At 40.5% G+C, this 19,687-nt stretch overlaps 1 protein-coding gene across 1 annotated transcript in view; it reads left to right on the forward strand.

Moving 5' to 3' along the window:
* LOC109692881 (prostaglandin reductase 1) overlaps positions 1–19,455 on the forward strand; it is a 33,553-nt gene extending 14,098 nt beyond the window's left edge. Inside the window, exons 6-10 of the mRNA XM_020173818.2 lie at positions 483–600; positions 4,454–4,609; positions 7,089–7,197; positions 10,310–10,428; positions 18,324–19,455. Of these exons, the coding sequence (XP_020029407.2) occupies positions 483–600; positions 4,454–4,609; positions 7,089–7,197; positions 10,310–10,428; positions 18,324–18,434 (613 nt within the window). The 3' untranslated portion in view covers positions 18,435–19,455. The remainder of the gene's footprint in view (positions 1–482; positions 601–4,453; positions 4,610–7,088; positions 7,198–10,309; positions 10,429–18,323) is intronic.
* The last annotated feature ends 232 nt before the right edge of the window (positions 19,456–19,687 follow it).

Consider the following 19,687-nt stretch of genomic DNA (forward strand, 5'->3'; position numbering starts at 1 on the left):
TTGGAAATACTCTCTGTGACCTCTCATACCGAGACACATCATAGCATCGTGTCTACTTTGTGGCTAAGGCATGGTGATGACAGGGAGACTTTCTCCATGAAGATCACACCTCCATAGGACTTAAGGTAGAGACAGGTCACAAGCTCTCCATTCCTCTTGGATCCCCAAAGTTTAAGGGGAATCTATCTACTTTTACCCCTGGGACCTGATGTGGACATGAGCAGGATACTCCCCTTTCCTGTAAAGTCTCCACTCCCTTCCTAGTTCACATCAGCTTTATTCCCAGCACTCGAGCCTGAGGCAGGAGGATATTGAGTTCAAGAGTTCATGTAGTATGAGCTACATAGCAAGTTCCAGACAAGCCTGGGCTACTTAATGACATAATGAGACCCTATCTCAGAGGCAGGGAGGGAGGGAGGGAGAGACAGAAACAGGCAGAGAGAGAGAACACACTACTTACAAATCCATGTTTCTTCCCTTAGCCTAACTGCCTACTTTGGCCTACTTGAAGTCTGTGGTGTGAAGGGAGGAGAAACAGTTCTGGTCAATGCGGCAGCAGGAGCAGTGGGCTCTGTTGTTGGGCAGATAGCAAAGCTGAAGGTAAGTATCTTCCTCCAGGAAATTTATGCAGGACTCACAGTGTGTACTGGGAATGCAACAGTCAACATGGTGAGCCTTCCTTGGCCTCAGGGAGTTTACAGTGTAGTTGGTGGATCTTCTTTAGAATTTAGAGATACAGAAGTGGGGGGAATAGGGAAAACAGTGTTCCCATCTTTTTTAGGATAAGCTGAACATAGCTCTTTGATAATACTGAGTTAACAAGTGAGGAATGGCCTCCATTGGGAGTAATGAGATTGTAAGCACTTTCCTATTTTTTACTGAACAGTCTCTTGGTATAGCTTCACTTCCTATCTTCATGATTGCCCCCAACAACAGAGAGACTTGAGATCAGCCAAGCTAAGTGTCATGGCGCCATTGCAATGACTGCTGAACCAGAAAGAAATAGGGCAGCCAGCACAGAGCAGTGGGCCCATGGCTTGTAACTCCTGGGAGGTAACCAGAAATTTTGCCTCTGATTTGAGCTGGTCTGTGCTTAAGAGATCCAATCTAACAGCGGGTATAGAGGGCAGCAGGCAGCTCAGACTAGGTCAGGGTTTGTTATAGAGTGGGAATGTGCCAAGGGGCTCTCACTTGGCTGATCTAGCTTCACCAAAGGATGTGAGCATGACTTAGGACCTAATTCCTCAGGACAAGGTAGTGGAACATCACTGAGGACAGGACTTCACCCAACAGCCAAAGCCTCAGGCTATTCTCCAAAACTATTGTGGGCTTGTAATATAAATATGGGGCTGCCATAGAGGTTGTAGAAATTATTTATCTGAGTAAGTAAGTAAGTAAATGAATAAATAGGAGTAGAGGTTGAATTTTATAGATCCTATTTCCCCTTGTTAACTTTGTAATCAGTAAGTTTTCTGTTCCAACAGAAAGCTGTTATATTATTCCTAGAATAAATTTTATTTACATATGGTATATTTTATATTTATATCTTTGGAACTTGTTTGATGACTATCTTTCTTTATTTGGTGCTGCAGAATGAACCCAGGGTCTTGCATATGCTCTGTCACTGTCCTTTATCCTCAGGCCTGATTTGATAAAAATCTTAAAGAGTTTTTGCATTTGTATTTATTGGTAAATTCGCTTTAAAGTTTTTCTTTAAATTTTATTTTACTGTTTTGTTTTTACATTTACTTACATGTGTAAACATTATTTGTGCATCACCTCTTGTCAGATAGCTTGGGGTGGAGACGGCTAGAGGGTGTTTTTTCTTTTTTTTCCTGCTTTTCTTGGTCTTATGGGCCATCATCCCTTAGAAGTGGGAGCTCTGAAGTGGTCTCACCAGGTGACTGACTTTGAGCAGTATTTGGTTCCTTCTGTCCACAGGGCAGTTTGCAACTGGGACCTGAGATAACTCACTGCTCATTCATGCAAGGTGGTCAGATCTATTTCTTTCACCAGGCAGCAGCTACATTGCCCTAAAGCTGTCCTACTCTGGATGGTGAGCTCCTCCCCCTGCAAGGTGGGGCAATTCAGTTTTGGGTACAGCCCTCGGTCCCACAAGACTAGCTCAGGGATCCACCATAGCCCTGCTTTGTGAGGGTGGCTTGTCACCCCACTCCAGCTCTCAACCTTTGTTACTTTTTCCTTCTTCATTCACTGAGAGTTCAGCTCCTTGCCCCAACCCTGTTCTCTGGGACAGGTTCAGTGTTCCACCCCAACCCTGCTGTTGGTGTTAGACTACAGTTCGCTGTTTATGCTTTTCAGTTTTGTTGGGGAGAGGGGGGTTGTTCAAGCTGCCCAGAGATTGCGCTGGATTATGTTCCCGGGGGGTGGGTAGGGGAGTAGCGTGTGTTGCTCACCTGTTGGATCTGAAGGTTTATGCAGGCATCTTTGAAGCTGGCTGGCGGGGAAAATTGTGTGTCAGTTTTCTTAAGGCAGACACTAACTGGGACTGGGTTCAGTATGGTGGGACGTAGGGAGGCTTTCCATGGGTTAGGGGTCCAGGATGTCATAGAGTTTAATTCTGATTGATTCTCTATCTTCTACTTATAGAAAGGGGAAAGAAATGAGAAATGGCCCCTAAGTCTTTGTTCCCAGGGCAGACACTCCCTATTGGCTGTACTGTGCTCAGATTTTTCCTGTGCTCAGATTTTCCCGACTGTTAGGTTCAATTAAAAGCTGTTTTAAGGATCAGTCCTTGAATTTTATGTGCACCTAATGTGTTGGCTGTTATTATTTTGTCTAGAAGCAATCAGAATTACTCAAGGGTAGCTCCTATGTCTCGAGATGGTTTCTGCAGTCACGGAGCTCTGGAATTCTCATTCCTACCTAACTCCTATCTTGGATCTCCCTCTTTTTTTTTTCTTCAAACCAGATTATCTAGCTACATTTAGTTTATATGAGACTTACATAATTAAGAAGTATTTCCTATGTTAAATTTTAAATGTTTTATTAAAAATAGGAGGGAGAGCTGAGGGTTAGAGCTCAGTAGTTGCATTTTTGACCCCCCGGGTTTGACTCCCAGCTCCAAAAACAAACAGAGAAAAAATTAGAAGGACTTTTATTTCCAAGTTCTAGTAGCACCAAAAATAAAAACAAAGGAAAACCCAAACTGGAATGTTTAGTCATATATATACCATTTAATTTTGTTTAGTTATTTCTCTATTTCTATATTACTTTCTGTCTTTTTCTCTAATTAGTTAAAATCTAGGTTTTATTTAGATTCTGCTGGTGTTTACATTTTATTTAAAATCTGTCTTGTTTATATCCTGCTAGGGTATGTGTACATATTTTCTATTAAAAAACAATAATGTTACATGTGTTTATGAAGTTCTAATGTAGTATTTATACCTCTCTGTTCCACTCCCATATCTTATATTTTGTTTCAACAACCTAACTTTAAATTTAAGACTCCTATTAAGGTTTGTTGGATGAGACATCTGAAGATGTGCTGGTTAATGTGGCAGCAGCACCGTTGTTGAACTCTGTTGTTGGGCAGATAGCTAATTTTGCTGTGGCTAGATTCCCAAGGCTCTAATCCCTTACCTCAGAGATTCCATCCTGACTGCTTTTCAGAATAATCCCCCATTCCTCTGTGATAAGTCAGTATCTGTGCAAAGACCTTGGACCAAATTAAAAAGTAGGGGGCAGTTTCCAACAGAACTGTCTGCAGCATGGGCTGAGCCCAAATCATAGTCTAAAGAACCACTACACCAAGAGATAGCATGCACATCATTTGAAAGGAAGAGAAGTCCCATATGAAGAACCGAGGACATCAAATGAATACAGCAGCAGGTGAAGAGAACTCTGTACCAAACAGAAGGGATCCTGTGGGGTGTCAGGCAAGCTGAAGTGGGTTGTAGGCTGTTTACAGACCATTTTCACCCCAGAGGTCTGTGAAATGTCCTCTGAAGGCTGGTGTTTTGAAGGCTTGGTCCACAATGCAATCTTCAGAGGTAAGGCTTTTGGGACATGATTGGATCATGAGGGTTCTGATCTAATTGATTTATGGATTAATAATATGTTGACATTGTTAGGAATGGTATTAACTAGGAGGTTGGCCTCGCTGGAGGAAGTAAGTCAGTGGGAGAGGAGGGAAGGGGGGATTTGAAAGGGATCTCCTTTTCTCAGAAACCTGCCCTGTTCCTGGCTGTCATGAGGAAGAAGCATTCTATGTCTTTCCACATCAGTGCACTGCATTACCATAGCTCCAGAAACACAGCGGCAGCTAAAATAAGTCTTTCTTCCCGTAAGGTGTTTTTTTCTCATGTATTTTGTCATGGAACGAAGCATTGACTGACATAAGGTTTGTTCTTAGGAAGTGTGACCATATAAACGAGGAAAACAGAGCCATACTTCTGGCTCATTAACCGTTCCCATTTTTCTTTCCTTTTAGGGCTGCAAAGTTGTTGGATCAGCAGGGTCTGATGAAAAGGTGGCCTATCTTAAAAAGATTGGATTTGATGTTGCCTTTAACTATAAGACAGTAGAGTCTTTGGAAAAAGCTTTGAAAGAAGCCTCTCCTGATGGGTATGATTGTTATTTTGACAATGTAAGTACAAACTTCATTCATCTGATTTATTAACAATAGAGTGTTATATAAAGGAATATATTTTTACTTTCTTTTTTTGGTGGTATTGGGGTTTTGAACTCAGGGCATTGCACTGGCTAGGCAGGGGTTCTACCACTTAAGCCACTCTGCCAACACAAAGGAACCTATTTCCAAAGTTCCCACCTAAAATGCATGACAAAAGTACATGTGCCTTTAAGCTAAAACTTCATTAGGATGTAATTCACACGGCATGTATTTCATTCATTGAAGCTGTAGAATTCTGGGCTGGGGTATAGTTCAGTGCAGTGCTTGCCTAGGGAGTACACATGTGAGGCACTGGGTTCAATCTCCAGCACTGCAACAAATTAAAAAAAAATTAAAATTAATGTGTAGAACTCACTATTTTTAGTACATTCACCAAGTCATAGAACCATCACCACCATCACTTTTAGAATCTATCCATCATCCCAAGAGGAAACTCTCATCACCAGTCACCCTTCATTTTTACCCTGAAAAGTGGTGTTTTTGTGACTGTCTTCTTCCACTGAGTAAAATGTTTTCAAGGTCCACCCATGTTGCAGCATATGTCAGTTCTCATTGCTTTTTTGGCTGAATACTATGCCACGATACAAATGTGTCACATTTTCTTTATCCTCTAGTCAGCTGATGGGCATCTGAGGTTTTTTTCCCTATGTGGCCATTCTATAACTGCTGCTGTGAATGTCATGTACAAGTTTTTGTGAGCACATGTTGTCATTTCTCTTGGGAATTCACCTATCAGTGCAGTGGACAGGTCACACAGCAACTTCATGTTTGACATTTTGAGAGACCGCCAAAGTGTTTTGCAAAGTGGCCACACTTACTTCCAACCACAGTCTTTGAGGATTTAACTTTTCCACATCCTCACCAACACTTGTAATGACCCATTTTCTTATTACAGCCATCTTAGCCGGTTTAAAGTGATAACTCATTGTGGTTTTGGTTTGCATTTCCAAGCCAAATGGTGGCTAATGATACTGATGATCCCTTTGTGTTCGTTAAATTGTGTCACGTTTTGGAGAAACGTGGACTCAAATTCTTTGCCTGTTTTTAAATGGGTGGTTTCTGAATTCCCTGTGTACCTGGCTACAAGTCCCTTATCGGATACAGTTGATTTTCATTATTGTGGAACACTGAACCATAATAATGCTCCTAGAGAAATATGTACATATGTGTGCTTTTCTCAAATAAAGTAAAATCTTAAATGCTAAAAACAACTACTCTAGTAGTTTCTATTTTCTTTATTTTACCAAAGAGAGACTGAGGCCCAGAGTGGTAAATCAACTGCCTGGGGTCCCTCCACTTCTGACCCTCACAAAGTTGGTATCCATTTGTCATCCAACTCTGCCCAGAGCCAGAGCTCTGGAAATACACTGCCCTGCCCCCTGCTGTCCATCCTTTGTCATCTCTCTATGAGAGTTGGAACAAGAGCTTCACTTTTCTTGTTCTGCTGGGAGCATCTGTGCCTTTTTCCTTGCTCAGTGCACATCTGAAAATGACCTGGGAACGCTCTGAGTGTGGATTTTGAAGGTACAAGTAAATTTTAGCAAGACCAAGTCACAAACCTGTAATTGACTAAAACTGAAGAACAACTGTATGTGATTTGCAAACATTTTCTCCTGTGAGTTGTCTTCTCCCTTGATGGTATCCTTTGAAGCACGGTGTTTAAATTTTGATAAAGTCAAATTTATCTTTTTTTCTTTTGTTCCTTGGGCTTTTTGGGTGTCATGTCCAAGTCGGTTTTTGCCTTACTCAGGGTTATCGAGATTGACTCCTGTTTTCTTTTAAGAGTTTCATAATTTTAGTCCTTACATTTACATCTATATTCATTCTAATTTTTTTGGGATTTGAACTCAGACCTTATACTGCCTAGGTTAGTATTCTGCTACTTGAGCTACCCTCTAGCCCTGTATTAGATTTTAAGTAAATTTGTGTGTATGGTGTGAGAAAGAGGTCTAATTTCATCTTTTGCTATATGGATATCCAGTTGTGCACCCTTTATGAAAAAAACTGTTCTCTCCCCTATTAAATTTTTGGCATTCATGCAAAAGACAATTGACCATTCTTAGATTCTTAATTCAATTCTATTGAATTATATTTGTGTTTTATAATTGGGAAGTGTGGTTTCGTTAACTTTGTTCTTCATATGCCTTTTGAATATTTTTCCCTACTCTTAGATAATAGGGTAATAAGACTACTGGACTGACTAGAGAACCCCAATATTTAATACCCTAAAGTAATATAAGGTATATTCCTAGAGTTAAAGGTTAAATGTCCACTTCTAATGTCTTTTCCTAAGTCCAATTTTCTGCACCGTTGTGCTAGTTCAATTTTATTACTGCTCAAATAATAATGTGAAATAATGATTGTGACTTAATGATTCTCCTAAATCTGGTGCTAGATCATTTAAGATGTTTGTTTGTTTCTCCTGTCTATTTAGGTTGGTGGAGAGTTTACAAACACTGTTATTCCCCAGATGAAAACATTTGGAAGAATTGCAGTGTGTGGGGCCATCTCTACCTATAACCGTACTGGGCCTCCTCCCCCAGGTAATGAATTTGTGTAGATGATCTCAGGTAGAGGAAGTCCAGACAAGGGGAAGGTTCACATATAGGGATAGACCAGGAACTTTCGAAATATTATACTGATTTCCTGATGAAGTATCATGAAATTGAATTTATTAAAATAAAAGTAAGTAATTTCACATATTTTACACTATTTCAGCTCGCAGAAGACTTCAATATTGAAAAATAGAATTCAAAATTAGAAGACACACAATTATTAAAAGTTTTAGGTTTTGACCTATTCTTTTTTGCAAAGTTGTGTAAAGATAGCCATGATTTGAGTTGGAAACAGAGCACCTTGGTTCTTCAGATATTAGATCTATTTCTGGGGGTTTGAGGGAGGTTGGAAGGTAACTTGCTATGGTTGAAGTGAGGTGCAGGCTACATTTTCCTTCACAATCTTGGGCAGTAACTTCTGAAACAGCAAGACATCTGGTCCTGATGAGGCTGACCATTTTCACTAAAAGGATAAGGGACATCTAATTCCACCTCCATTCTTTGTTTGTCTTTGTTCTGTTTCTCCAGTGCCCTGGTGTACCCTCCATCTTCACTTCTTCACGCTCTTATGCTGAAGTCACTTCCACCTCCCCCTCCACAGTCCCCGAGATCCAGAAGCAGTAACAACAGAGGGCCATATGCATTACTTCAGTCCTATGACAGATATTGTACAGGTCTCATTTTATGGATGGGAAGATGAATGACTGAGACAACCAGACTCCTTAAATCCTAGTAGCAACAAAGACCAGCATGCTGAATTCTTAGACTCCTTTTCTGCTGCCCCAATACTGTGCTCTTGTTGAACTTACGTTTAACCTGGGTTCCCAAAAAGGAGAAAGAAGAACAAAAGGGAATCTTCTACTCTGTAATCAAGATCTAAGCAATCATTTGGTTGCTTATTCCATGACAGGCTTAACTAATGGGAGTGAAATATTATAGCTCACAGAATAATAACACAAGTGCACAGAGACAGCTGGGCTTGGAGAAGAAGGAACTAAGGACAACTTATACATACCTTCTTGGGGCATGAAGAAGCAAAGTCATTATCTTCTCCAGAAAGGAAACTCAGATTCACTTGACAATCTTTCTTATAAGAGCTTTTATTTCCCTCTATGTTTTTCCAATTTATGATAAGCTAGAATCATGGGAAATCAACTCCCTGCCAACTGAGTGGAGCTTCAGGTTTTATTTTCTGAACCACAGTCCAATTAGGTGGAGCCACATATTTTGGATGTAGTAACTTGATCTAGTCTATTTAGCAATTAGTGTTTGGAAGCTTAGCTGAATGTTAGGACTTGGAGATGGCAGCTGAACGTGTCCATTCCATTTTAATCACATGGGATTCTGCCTTGCCTCTGATCCCCAGCAGTCCTAACATGTCCCCTATCAGGAGGCAAGTAGGTATTCCCACCAGCTTTACTGCCACCTTTGCCTATTTGGTCTCAAAAAACAACCCAACATTCTCACCAGGATGGACAGCCCAGCAACAGTATGTCACTGCCTTTCAAGGAAGTGAGGTTTCCAATTCTTAACTCAAAGAGGAATAGAAATGACATGGGCCTTCTGGAGAAGGATGCTTTCCCCATGACCAGGCTAGCATTTGGCTGTTATTCATCAGATATCAGTTGCTGTTGGTTCAAGACAAATCTTCCAGGAGCCTAAGGATGGATTCTACCACTTGTCTTGTTTGGAAAGGACTGGATATTTCCTATACCTGTTCTCTTGGCTTCTTAGAACTTGTAAGACTATGCTCAGTTATCATTCTCTCAGTTTCTCATCACTTAGCATGCCTGGGTAGATAAGCTAGGTAGCCAGTACAACCTTTTGTGTCTCACACAGAGCAGTTCCACTATAAGGCTATAGGAGAACCTTGTGCTCTTTCTAGGCTGGTGGCTTTCCATGGGTGGGTCTAGGAATAGCAGCATTAGCATCTCTAGGAATGGTTAGAAATACAAATTATTGGGGCCCACTCTAGATCCACAATGAGAAATTGGGGGGAAAGTCTGAGCAACTCTTTTCACAAGTCCTCACCTGATTCTCATATACACAAAATTTGAGAATTACTGTCAGGCTTAATCTTGGCATCCTGAAATGGCGAGGCCAGGGGCACATGTGGTGATTTTTGAGTCACTAGATCTATTGTGTCTTAGTGGCACTTAGACTTGGGAGTGGACAATGGCTTTACATCTCTTAGAACAAAATAAAATGGGTTTATGGTCCAGAATAAGTCATGAAGAGGAGCATCCTATATACTGGGAATATCAGGGCAGTCAAAAAAAAAAACTCATTTGAGCAGTGCAGAATATTTTTCATATGTTATCTTTGGGGCCTCTTTCTGTTCCATGGTAGAAGTTTTTGGTGGGCTTTGCTTCCAGAATATGAGAGGTGAATGCTCCTCGGCTGCCTGGTCTATGCAAGGACTCCTGTGTATATTAATATCGTACTGCTTCTAAACAAATTATCACCAACTGAAGTGCTGAAAACAGCACAAATTCTTTCTTACAGTTCTGGAAATTAAAAGTCTAAAATGCGCAGCATTTAGACTGGGCTGCATTCCTTCTGCAAGCTCTAGAGAGTGTGTTCTTTGCCTTTTCCAGCTTGTAGAGGCTGACACATTCCTTGCATTTGGCCCCATTTCTCTATCTTCTAAACCACTAGCATGAAATCTTTCACCTTTTTCTACTCCTCCTTGTTCACCGCCATCCCTGATTTCTACCATTGCTTCTTTTTTTTTCCTGATTGGAACTTTCTTGAATCCCTCTTTCTCTTGCAAGAATGGTTGTGATTATAACGAGACCACATGTACATACAATGTCATCTCCCTGTCTGAAGAATCCTATGGATTCACAAGTGCAAAATCCTTTTGGCTTCATAATGTAACATATTCACAGGTTCTGGGGCTTTGGATGGGGAGCTCTGTCTTTAGGGCCATTATTCCTACCGCAGAGCTGATGGTGATAGTCAGCTGGCCCCATAGGTCAGTGGGAGAAAAAGGAGGGGAAAGCACTTGGGAGAACACTGACAGTGACTTGTACTGCCAGTCTTCTAACCGTGGACACCTCCATGGAGCCTGTCACCAAAATGCACTTTCTTCTTTCAGGCCCACCCCCGGAGATTATTATCTATCAACAACTCCGCACAGAAGGGTTCATCGTCTATCGCTGGCAAGGAGAGGTCCGCCAGAAAGCCCTGAAAGAGCTGATGACGTGGGTGTTAGAGGTAAGAGGCTCCAGATTCACCCCTTCCATCATACTCCAGATCCCTTTGGCTTTTTGCTATTCAGGCCATCACTTCACCAATTCTCTCTCTTATGCAGTATCATCATTTTCTCTGTCTGCTGAGTCATTGCTTTATAAATACAATCATTCTGTTCTTCTCATCTTAAAAAGGAAAACAAACAACTCTGTCTAAATTTCTTTCTTTTTGGGGGAGCTTGGGGGACTTGGAGGTATAGCCTTGGTGGCCTCAAACTCATTCCTCTTGTCCCAGCCTCTGAGTGCTTTGATTACAGACGTGCATCCCATACCTAGCTCCTCTATATTTTGTTTCCACTCAAATACAAATCCTTTTCACTCTTTCCTAATGTATGTATATGTATGTATATACATACACACATAAACATACCTGGAAGTGTTCACACCCGTGCATGCAGTTCCTCTCTTCCCATTGTTTCTTGAACCCATGTATCAGGTTTTGTACTGCTAATATTGCACCAAAATCGCTTTTATCAAGGTCAGTAATACCTCTCACAGTGGGGTATCCAGTAGTTGAGTCTTCACATCTCTTGGCTGAGGGGAAGTGCTTGACAGTGATCACATTCTTGGTGTACTTTCTCCCCTTGGCATTCCTTTAGCTCTTGGTCTTCCTCTCCGGTTAATCCTCCTCAGGTCCCCTTCCAGCTTCTTTCCTAATTAGTGATGGAATGCCCCGGGCCTGATCACTGGGCTCTTTTCTTCTCTATCCACACTTTTATCTATGCTTTGCTTAACTTTTCTAGGCTCACACACTCACAGTCTTCAGTACACAGACAGCTCCTGCATTTCTTTCTCCAGCCTGGACCTCTCCCTTGAACACCTGACTGGTGCATTCAGCTGGTCAACAGCTGCACCTGGATGCCTAACACATGTCCTCAACTTGGCATGTCAGAAACAAATTATGTTTCAATCTTTCCCGCCAAACCTGGTGCATATGCAGTCTTCACTATCTCAGCTGTGACAGTTTTTCACGGCTAACTGCTCAGTACAAAAGCCTGAAATCCTTAATTTCTTTCTTTCTCTTACATCAGTGCTACATATGTCAGTAGACTCTGGTGTCTCCATGTTCAAAATACATACAGAATCTTCAAAATATGTACCCATTCTTCAACCTCCTATGCTACCACCCCAGTCCAGGCTACCACCCTGTGTAGCCTGGATGTTTGTAGTAACTTCCATTTGGTCTGACACTTTTACTTTTTCTACACACATTTCCCAACACAGAAGCAGTGTGATCTTTTAAAGCATACACCAAATTGTCATTCTTATATTCCAAACTCTGCAAGGCCCCTCTTACACTGGGAAGAAGTCTAAATGCTCATAGTAACCTACAAGGCTGAACATGATCTGCCTCCTGCTTCCTCTCTGATTCCATTTCTTAGTGCTCATTCACCCCTGGCTGACTCTGCCATTGCCCTGGCCCACCTTCTGAAACTGCTTCCTTAATTCTCACACCTTCTTCAAGTCTTTGCTAAAAAATAAAATGCCTTGTGGATGAGATAATGTTTTTACTTTAGGCTTTGAACCCTGGGCCTTGCACATGCTAGGCAAGTGCTGTACCACTGTCCTACATCTCCAGCCCCGAATGAGACAACTCTCAAAATTTTAATTGACATATAATAATCATACCTTTATGAGGTAGAATCTAATATAGCAGTACACATATACAATGTGTAATTATTCCATCAGGGTGATTGGGATGTCCAGCACCTCAAATATTTATCATTTCTTTGGTTGGAACATTCATATTGTTTTTGAATACTGTTTTGAAATATACAATTAATTGTAGTCATATTAATTATTATGCCATAGAACATTAGAATGAATGACCTTATTTTAAGCTGCAATCTCCCTTTATGACTGATCTTCCTTATCTTTTTTCCACAGCAATTAAAGTATTTTAATATATAATTCACTTACTCATTTTTATGTATTGCCCATTTCCCTTCCATGAAAGTATAACCTCCATGAGGACAGCAGTGTTCATGTGTTTGATTTTCTGGTGTACTCCCAGGACCCAAAATAGTGTCTGAGTCAATGTAGGCACCAAAGGAGCTGGGAATGTAGCTTGTGGTAGAGCACATGCTTAGCATGGGTGAGGTCCTGTGTTCAATTCCCTCTTCATCCCCCAAATTGTGGGTACTATATAAACATTGTTGAATGAATAAATATTAGTAGGGCATACAAATGGATCAAGGTTCTTCCAGGTGCTACACTGGAAAAAGCCTTATAGCCATACCTTTTGGATCCAGAGGAAGAAGCTAGTCCCTTGTCCTGTACTGTGACCATTTTTCCATCTTACCATGTTTTAGTTAAAGAATCTGAAGAATGGCAGTGCATTCTTTTAATTTTAAAAGTGATACAGTGCTTCCTAATTCCTGGCCTGTGGTCATCTCCCAATTCCAAGCCATAGACTGCTCCTCTAGCAGTTGCTGGAGTTTGGTCATCTTCCTATTGTAACACTTGGAGTGCTGCTGGGCTCTCTCTAGACAGCTGGAAAGAGCAGAACTGGTTTTTAAGTTCCCAGGGTGTAGCCTCTTTGTCCTTACTGGTGAAATTAAATCCAGCCCCTCCATGATCACAGCTGAAACAAGAAACTACTGTGTCGATGTCATAGTAGCTTCCTACTAGCAAAGTGAAGCTAAGTTGGCATTTTTACTTCCTAATCATTTTTGGTTTTTTTCCTCAATTTTTCCTCCCATTTGGTGATGGCAGTTAAACCCAAAATCTCTGAAATGGTAAGCCAGTACTCCACCATTATCTATACCCCTATTTATTAAAAACATACATTATTTTATTTATTTATTTATTTATTTTCATTTTTCTTTTATTATTCATATGTGCATACAAGGCTTGGTTCATTTCTCCCCCCTGCCCCCACCCCCTGCCTTACCACCCACTCCGCCCCCTCCCGCTCCCCCCCAATACCCAGCAGAAACTATTTTGCCCTTATTTCTAATTTTGTTGTAGAGAGAGTATAAGCAATAATAGGAAGGAACAAGGGTTTTTGCTGGTTGAGATAAGGATAGCTATACAGGGCATTGACTCACATTGATTTCCTGTGTGTGGGTGTTACCTTCTAGGTTAATTCTTTTTGATCTAACCTTTTCTCTAGTACCTGTTCCCCTTGTCCTATTGGCCTCAGTTGCTTTAAGGTATCTGCTTTAGTTTTTCTGCGTTAAGGGCAACAAATGCTAGCTAGTTTTTTAGGTGTCTTACCTATCCTCACCCCTTCCTTGTGTGCTCTCGCTTTTATCATGTGCTCATAGTCCATTTCCCTTGTTGTGTTTGCCCTTGATCTAATGTCCACATATGAGGGAGAACATACGATTTTTGGTTTTTTGAGCCAGGCTAACCTCACTCAGAATGATGTTCTCCAATTCCATCCATTTACCAGCGAATGATAACATTTCGTTCTTCTTCATGGCTGCATAAAATTCCATTGTGTATAGATACCACATTTTCTTAATCCATTCGTCAGTGGTGGGGCATCTTGGCTGTTTCCATAACTTGGCTATTGTGAATAGTGCTGCAATAAACATGGATGTGCAAGGTGCCTCTGGAGTAACAGTCTTTTGGGTATATCCCCAAGAGTGGTATTGCTGGATCAAATGGTAGATTGATGTCCAGCTTTTTAAGTAGCCTCCAAATTTTTTTCCAGAGTGGTTGAACTAGTCTACATTCCCACCAACAGTGTAAGAGGGTTCCTTTTTCCCCGCATCCTCGCCAACACCTGTTGTTGGTGGTGTTGCTGATGATGGCTATTCTAACTGGGGTGAGGTGGAATCTTAGCATGGTTTTAATTTGCATTTCCTTTATTGCTAGAGATGGTGAGCATTTTTTCATGTGTTTTCTGGCCATTTGAATTTCTTCTTTTGAGGAAGTTCTGTTTAGTTCACTTGCCCATTTCTTTATTGGTTCATTAGTTTTGGGAGAATTTAGTTTTTTAAGTTCCCTGTATATTCTGGTTATCAGTCCTTTGTCTGATGTATAGTTGGCAAATATTTTCTCCCACTCTGTGGGTGTTCTCTTCAGTTTAGAGACCATTTCTTTTGATGAACAGAAGCTTTTTAGTTTTATGAGGTCCCATTTATCTATGCTATCTCTTAGTTGCTGTGCTGCTGGGGTTTCATTGAGAAAGTTCTTACCTATACCTACTAACTCCAGAGTATTTCCTACTCTTTCTTGTATCAGCTTAAGAGTTTGGGGTCTGATATAAGATCCTTGATCCATTTTGAGTTAATCTTGGTATAGGGTGATATACATGGATCTAGTTTCAGTTTTTTGCAGACTGCTAACCAGTTTTCCCAGCAGTTTTTGTTGAAGAGGCTGCTATTTCTCCATCGTATATTTTTAGCTCCTTTGTCAAAGATAAGTTGCTTATAGTTGTGTGGCTTCATATCTGGATCCTCTATTCTGTTCCACTGGTCTTCATGTCTGTTTTTGTGCCAGTACCATGCTAAAAACATACATTATTTTAAAACAGGTTTGCATTTATAGGAAAATTGAGAAGATGGTACAGAGAACTCCCATATACCAGCATCCTATACCTTAATTTCCCTGTTACTAACATTTTACACTATTATTTTATTAATTTTCTTGGACTGCCATATACAAAACCACCAAAATTGCTTTTCTCTTAGTTCTGCAGGCTGAAGTTCAAGATCAAGGTGTCAGCAGGGTTGCTTCTTCTGATACCTTTCCTACATCTTCTCATAGTCTCTCTGTGTGGCTGTGTGTCTTACTGTCCTCATAAGAACACCAGTCCCATTGGATGAACACCTACCCTCTGACTTCATTGTATCTTACTTATATCTTAAGGCCCTGTCTCCATATACTGTCACATACTGAGGTACGAGGGATTAGGATTTCAACCCAGGGATGTGGCTAATACTGGACCACAACAGCATTCATTCTCTGTTTTTAATTATTGCTGTGAATTTGGGTAGTGGGTGAGACACATTCAGTCCATAACAATATTCATTCTTTTAACCATTCATACTTTTAACCATGAACCTGGATTCTGGCTTTCCATCCCTGTCCAGGCCATCTGTCCTTTTGAAGAGCAGGAATGAGTTAGGGCTTATCAGTCAAGGGTTCAATCTCAGTTTTTCTACTTTATGAGTGGCTTCAAGCCAGTGATTTTGTCCATAAATCTGTAGAGGTCCTCAGCCATTACCGGGATACATTATGAAAAAATACCATCAGGTAACTCAGGTCTCTAAATAAGACCCTTAAAAAAACCTTGAAAATGTAAATTAGTCAGACGGAGTAGACCTTGTAGAAGAAAAGAAAATGAAAAACCTTTCCCACTGACATGAACCCCCCCTTCTACACTTCTAAATAAATGTTAAGTCTTCAAAGAACCTTGGCTTTAATCTACATGTTTAATGCAATTCCCATCAAAATCCCAATGACATTCATCACAGAGATTGAAAACTCAACCCTAAAATTCATTTGGAAACACAAGAGACCACAAATAGCCAAGGCAATACTCAGCAAAAAGAGTAATGCTGGAGGTATCACAATACCCAACTTCAAACAATAGCAATAAAAACAGCATGGTACTGGCACAAAAATAGACATGAAGACTAGTGGAACAGAATAGAGGACCCAGATATGAAGCCACACAACCATGCCTACCTTATTTTTGACATAGGCACTAAAAATATACGATGGAGAAAAAACAGACTCTTCAACAAATGTTGTTGGAAAAAGTAGTTATCCGTCTGCAAAAGACTAAAACTAAATCCATGTTTATCACCCTGTGCTAGTATCAACTCAAAATGGATCAAGGACCTTAATTTCAGACCCAAAACTCTGAAGTTGGTACAGGAAAGAGCAGGAAACACTCTGGAAGTAATAGGTATGGGCAAGAACTTCCTCAGTACAACCCCAGTAGCTCAGCAACTAAGAGAAAGTGTAGACAAATGGGACTTCATAAACTAAAAAGCTTCTGCACAACAAAAGAAATGGTCTCTAAACTGAAGAGACCACCCATAGTGTGGGAGAAAATATTTGCCAGCTACACATCAGACAAAGGACCGATAAGCAGAATATACATGGAACTCAAAAAACTAAACTTTCCCGAAATCAATGAACCAATAACGAAATGGGCAAGTGAACTAAACAGAACTTTCTCAAAAGAAGAAATTCAAGTGGACAAAAAAACACATGAAAAAATGCTCACCATCTCTAGCAATACAGGAAATGCAAATCAAAACCACACTAAGATTCTACCTCACCCCTGTTAGAATAGCCATCATTAAAAACACCACTAACAACGGATGTGGGGAAAAAGGAACCCTCGTATACTGCTGGTGGGAATGCAAACTTGTGCAACCACTCTGGAAAAAAATCTGGAGTCTTCTTAAAAATCTAAACATAGATCTGCCATATGATTCAGCAATCCCACTCTTGGGGATATACCCAAAGGAAAGTGACACAGGTTACTCCAGAAGCACCTGCACACCCATGTTTATTGCAGCACTATTCACAATAGCCAAGTTATGGAGACAGCCAGAATGTCCCACTACTGATGAATGGATTAAGAAAATGTAATTTATACACAATGGAGTTTTACCTAGCCATGAAGAAGAATGAAATCTTATCATTTGCAAGTAAATGGATGGAACTGGAGAACATCATTCTAAGCGAAGTTAGCCAGGCTCAGAAGACCAAAAATCATATGTTCTCCCTCATGTGTGGACTTTAGATCTAGGGCAAATGCAGCAATGTGGTTGAACTTGGGTCACATGACAAGGGGAGAGCACACATGGGAGGTATGGGGATAGGTAAGAAACCCAAAACATGGTAATATTTGATGTCCCCACTGCAGAGGAACTAATACAGAAACCTTAAAGCAACAGAGGTCAATATGAGAAGGGGATCAGGATCTAGTGAGGAGGTCAGTTAGAGATGAATCAACTTGGTTATGTAACACATTTGTACATGGAAGCAATGCTAGGAATCTCTCTGTATAGCTATCCTTATCTTAACTAGCAAAAACGTTTTGTCTTTTTTATTATTGCTTATGTCTTCTCTTCAACAAAATTAGTGATAAGGGCAGAACAGATTCTGCCTGGAAGTGAGTGGGGCGGGGGGAAGAGAGAGCGGGTGGAGGATAGGGGGGAGAAACAGCCCAAATAATCTATGCACATATGAATAAACAAAAGAAAAAAAGAACATTAGCTTGAAAGGGAGACAAATTACTAGACTGCCATGGTGTTTCCATTTCCTGACTAGGCCCTGCCTCTTCAAGGCCAAAGACAGTCAATGATTCTGCATCTTCTGGTACCAGAAGTGAGGAAGCCAGGTGCATCTGGCAAGGCAGCTCCTTTCTTCATGCACTTTTACTTCTTCTGAGATCATTGTGTTATTAAACTTGCCTACACAATTTTCTTAGATACTATACTTGATCTTAGCCCAAAGACCGAGAACCAATACAATTTAGTTAGAAATTGCTTAATTATAGCCTGTGACATTTCCCCTGCTGTTACCCTGTGATCTGATACCTACTATTGCATTCTTCTTTGAGTTTTGTAATCTGCTGTATACACCGTGATGAGAATTCTGCCCACATATTGACTTTTGAGTTATTGTTCAGATAGGGTATAGAGTTTTTGCCTTGAGTCAGCCTCTGACTGAGATCTTCCTGACAATGCTCCCAAATAGCTAGGACTGTAGGTGTGCAATACCTTATCCAGCATCCAAATGACTTTAAGTACAGAAAATAGGCTTCCATCTCATACTTTCAAGGTTCCTGTGATGTCCCTGGTAAACCTGCTTCTAGGAGGAGGAAAGAATATGTTTTTCCAAATATAAAATCAACTTCCTATATTTGTTGTTGTTTTGGTACAGGGTAAAATCCAGTATCACGAGCACGTCACTGAAGGATTTGAAAACATGCCAGCAGCATTTATGGGAATGCTGAAAGGAGAAAATCTGGGGAAGGCAATAGTGAAAGTATGAGAAAAATGACACCTGGAATCCTCATTGGATGTTCATCTCCTTTTCTCCTGCTTGCTCTAAATGTATACTGCCTTAATCATCTAAGAATTAGTCACTGTAATGAGTTTAATCTACCCAAAAACCACATGTAAGTGGTTTGTAATTAGTGACAGAGCATGAAAATTATCTGATGAAAACCACCACTCACCCTGCTACCCACTACAGCTCCTCTTGGGGTAGCATAAAAAACAGTGGTTTGGGGTCCCAAGTTCTACTGTAGACTTCAGATTTTTCCTCTGTAGAATGAGAATAAGGGTTAGCTCACTCCCTGCAGAAATCAGTGGATTTGAAGTCATAAGATCTCCACCCCTGTTGCTTATGATGACACCAGAACCACAGCTGATGTACAGTGGTCTGTGGACCAGCCACAATGGTGGTGTGCACATGAGTCTAATAATATAACAGACCAAGGAAGGAATCTGCCCTTCACAGCAGCTGCAAAAAATATGATAATACCTGATACATAAAAATATGCAGAATCTAAAGCTTGAAAAAATTTTGAGGAATATAAAAGATTTAAACATATAGAAATGCACAATGTAGTAAAAAAAAGATAAGGGGCTAAGACTAATAAAAGGGATGAATTTGATCAAAGGACATTATATGAATGCATGGAAACAATGACACCCTTTATTACCATTAATATATGGTAATAACAAAAAAACAGAATAAAATTTGAAAAAAGAAGGAAGGCTACCATACTCTGGACCAGGAGGATTCAATATCAGAAAGATGTCAGTTTTGTTGATCAATTCTATCATCATAGAAGGGTTAAATAGAATTGTACAATGAAACAATGGGGCAAAACGTGTGGTTATATAAAAGCTCTGGAATGATGTCATGAAGTTCTAACATGGTTTGACTTCAAGGAAGAGAACTGAGGAGTACCAAAAGGACAGGGATAAGAGGAAAACTTTCTACTGTTTGAATTCTGAACCTTATGAATGAATTTACTGACAAATACAGTTAAAACATAAAAGTCTCTGCTTTTTTTGTATTCAATCCTATAGACAGATGGGAGGGAACGTGGTGCCTGCCTTTTGGGGTTGGGATGGAAAAGCTTCTGTAGCCCAGAGCAGGGTGAGGAGATCATGCAGGGAGGCTGGGTGTCTGGAATGAGGAGTCAGAGTGTGCACAGAAGGGGCTGAGTTGTATGTTGTTGCCTGGTGATGGGAGTTGGAGCTCAAGCAAAATGAATATGAGTAGGGGTTCTC

Source organism: Castor canadensis, chromosome 13 (genome assembly GCF_047511655.1).
Source record: "Castor canadensis chromosome 13, mCasCan1.hap1v2, whole genome shotgun sequence".
NCBI classification, from domain to species: Eukaryota; Metazoa; Chordata; class Mammalia; order Rodentia; family Castoridae; genus Castor; species Castor canadensis.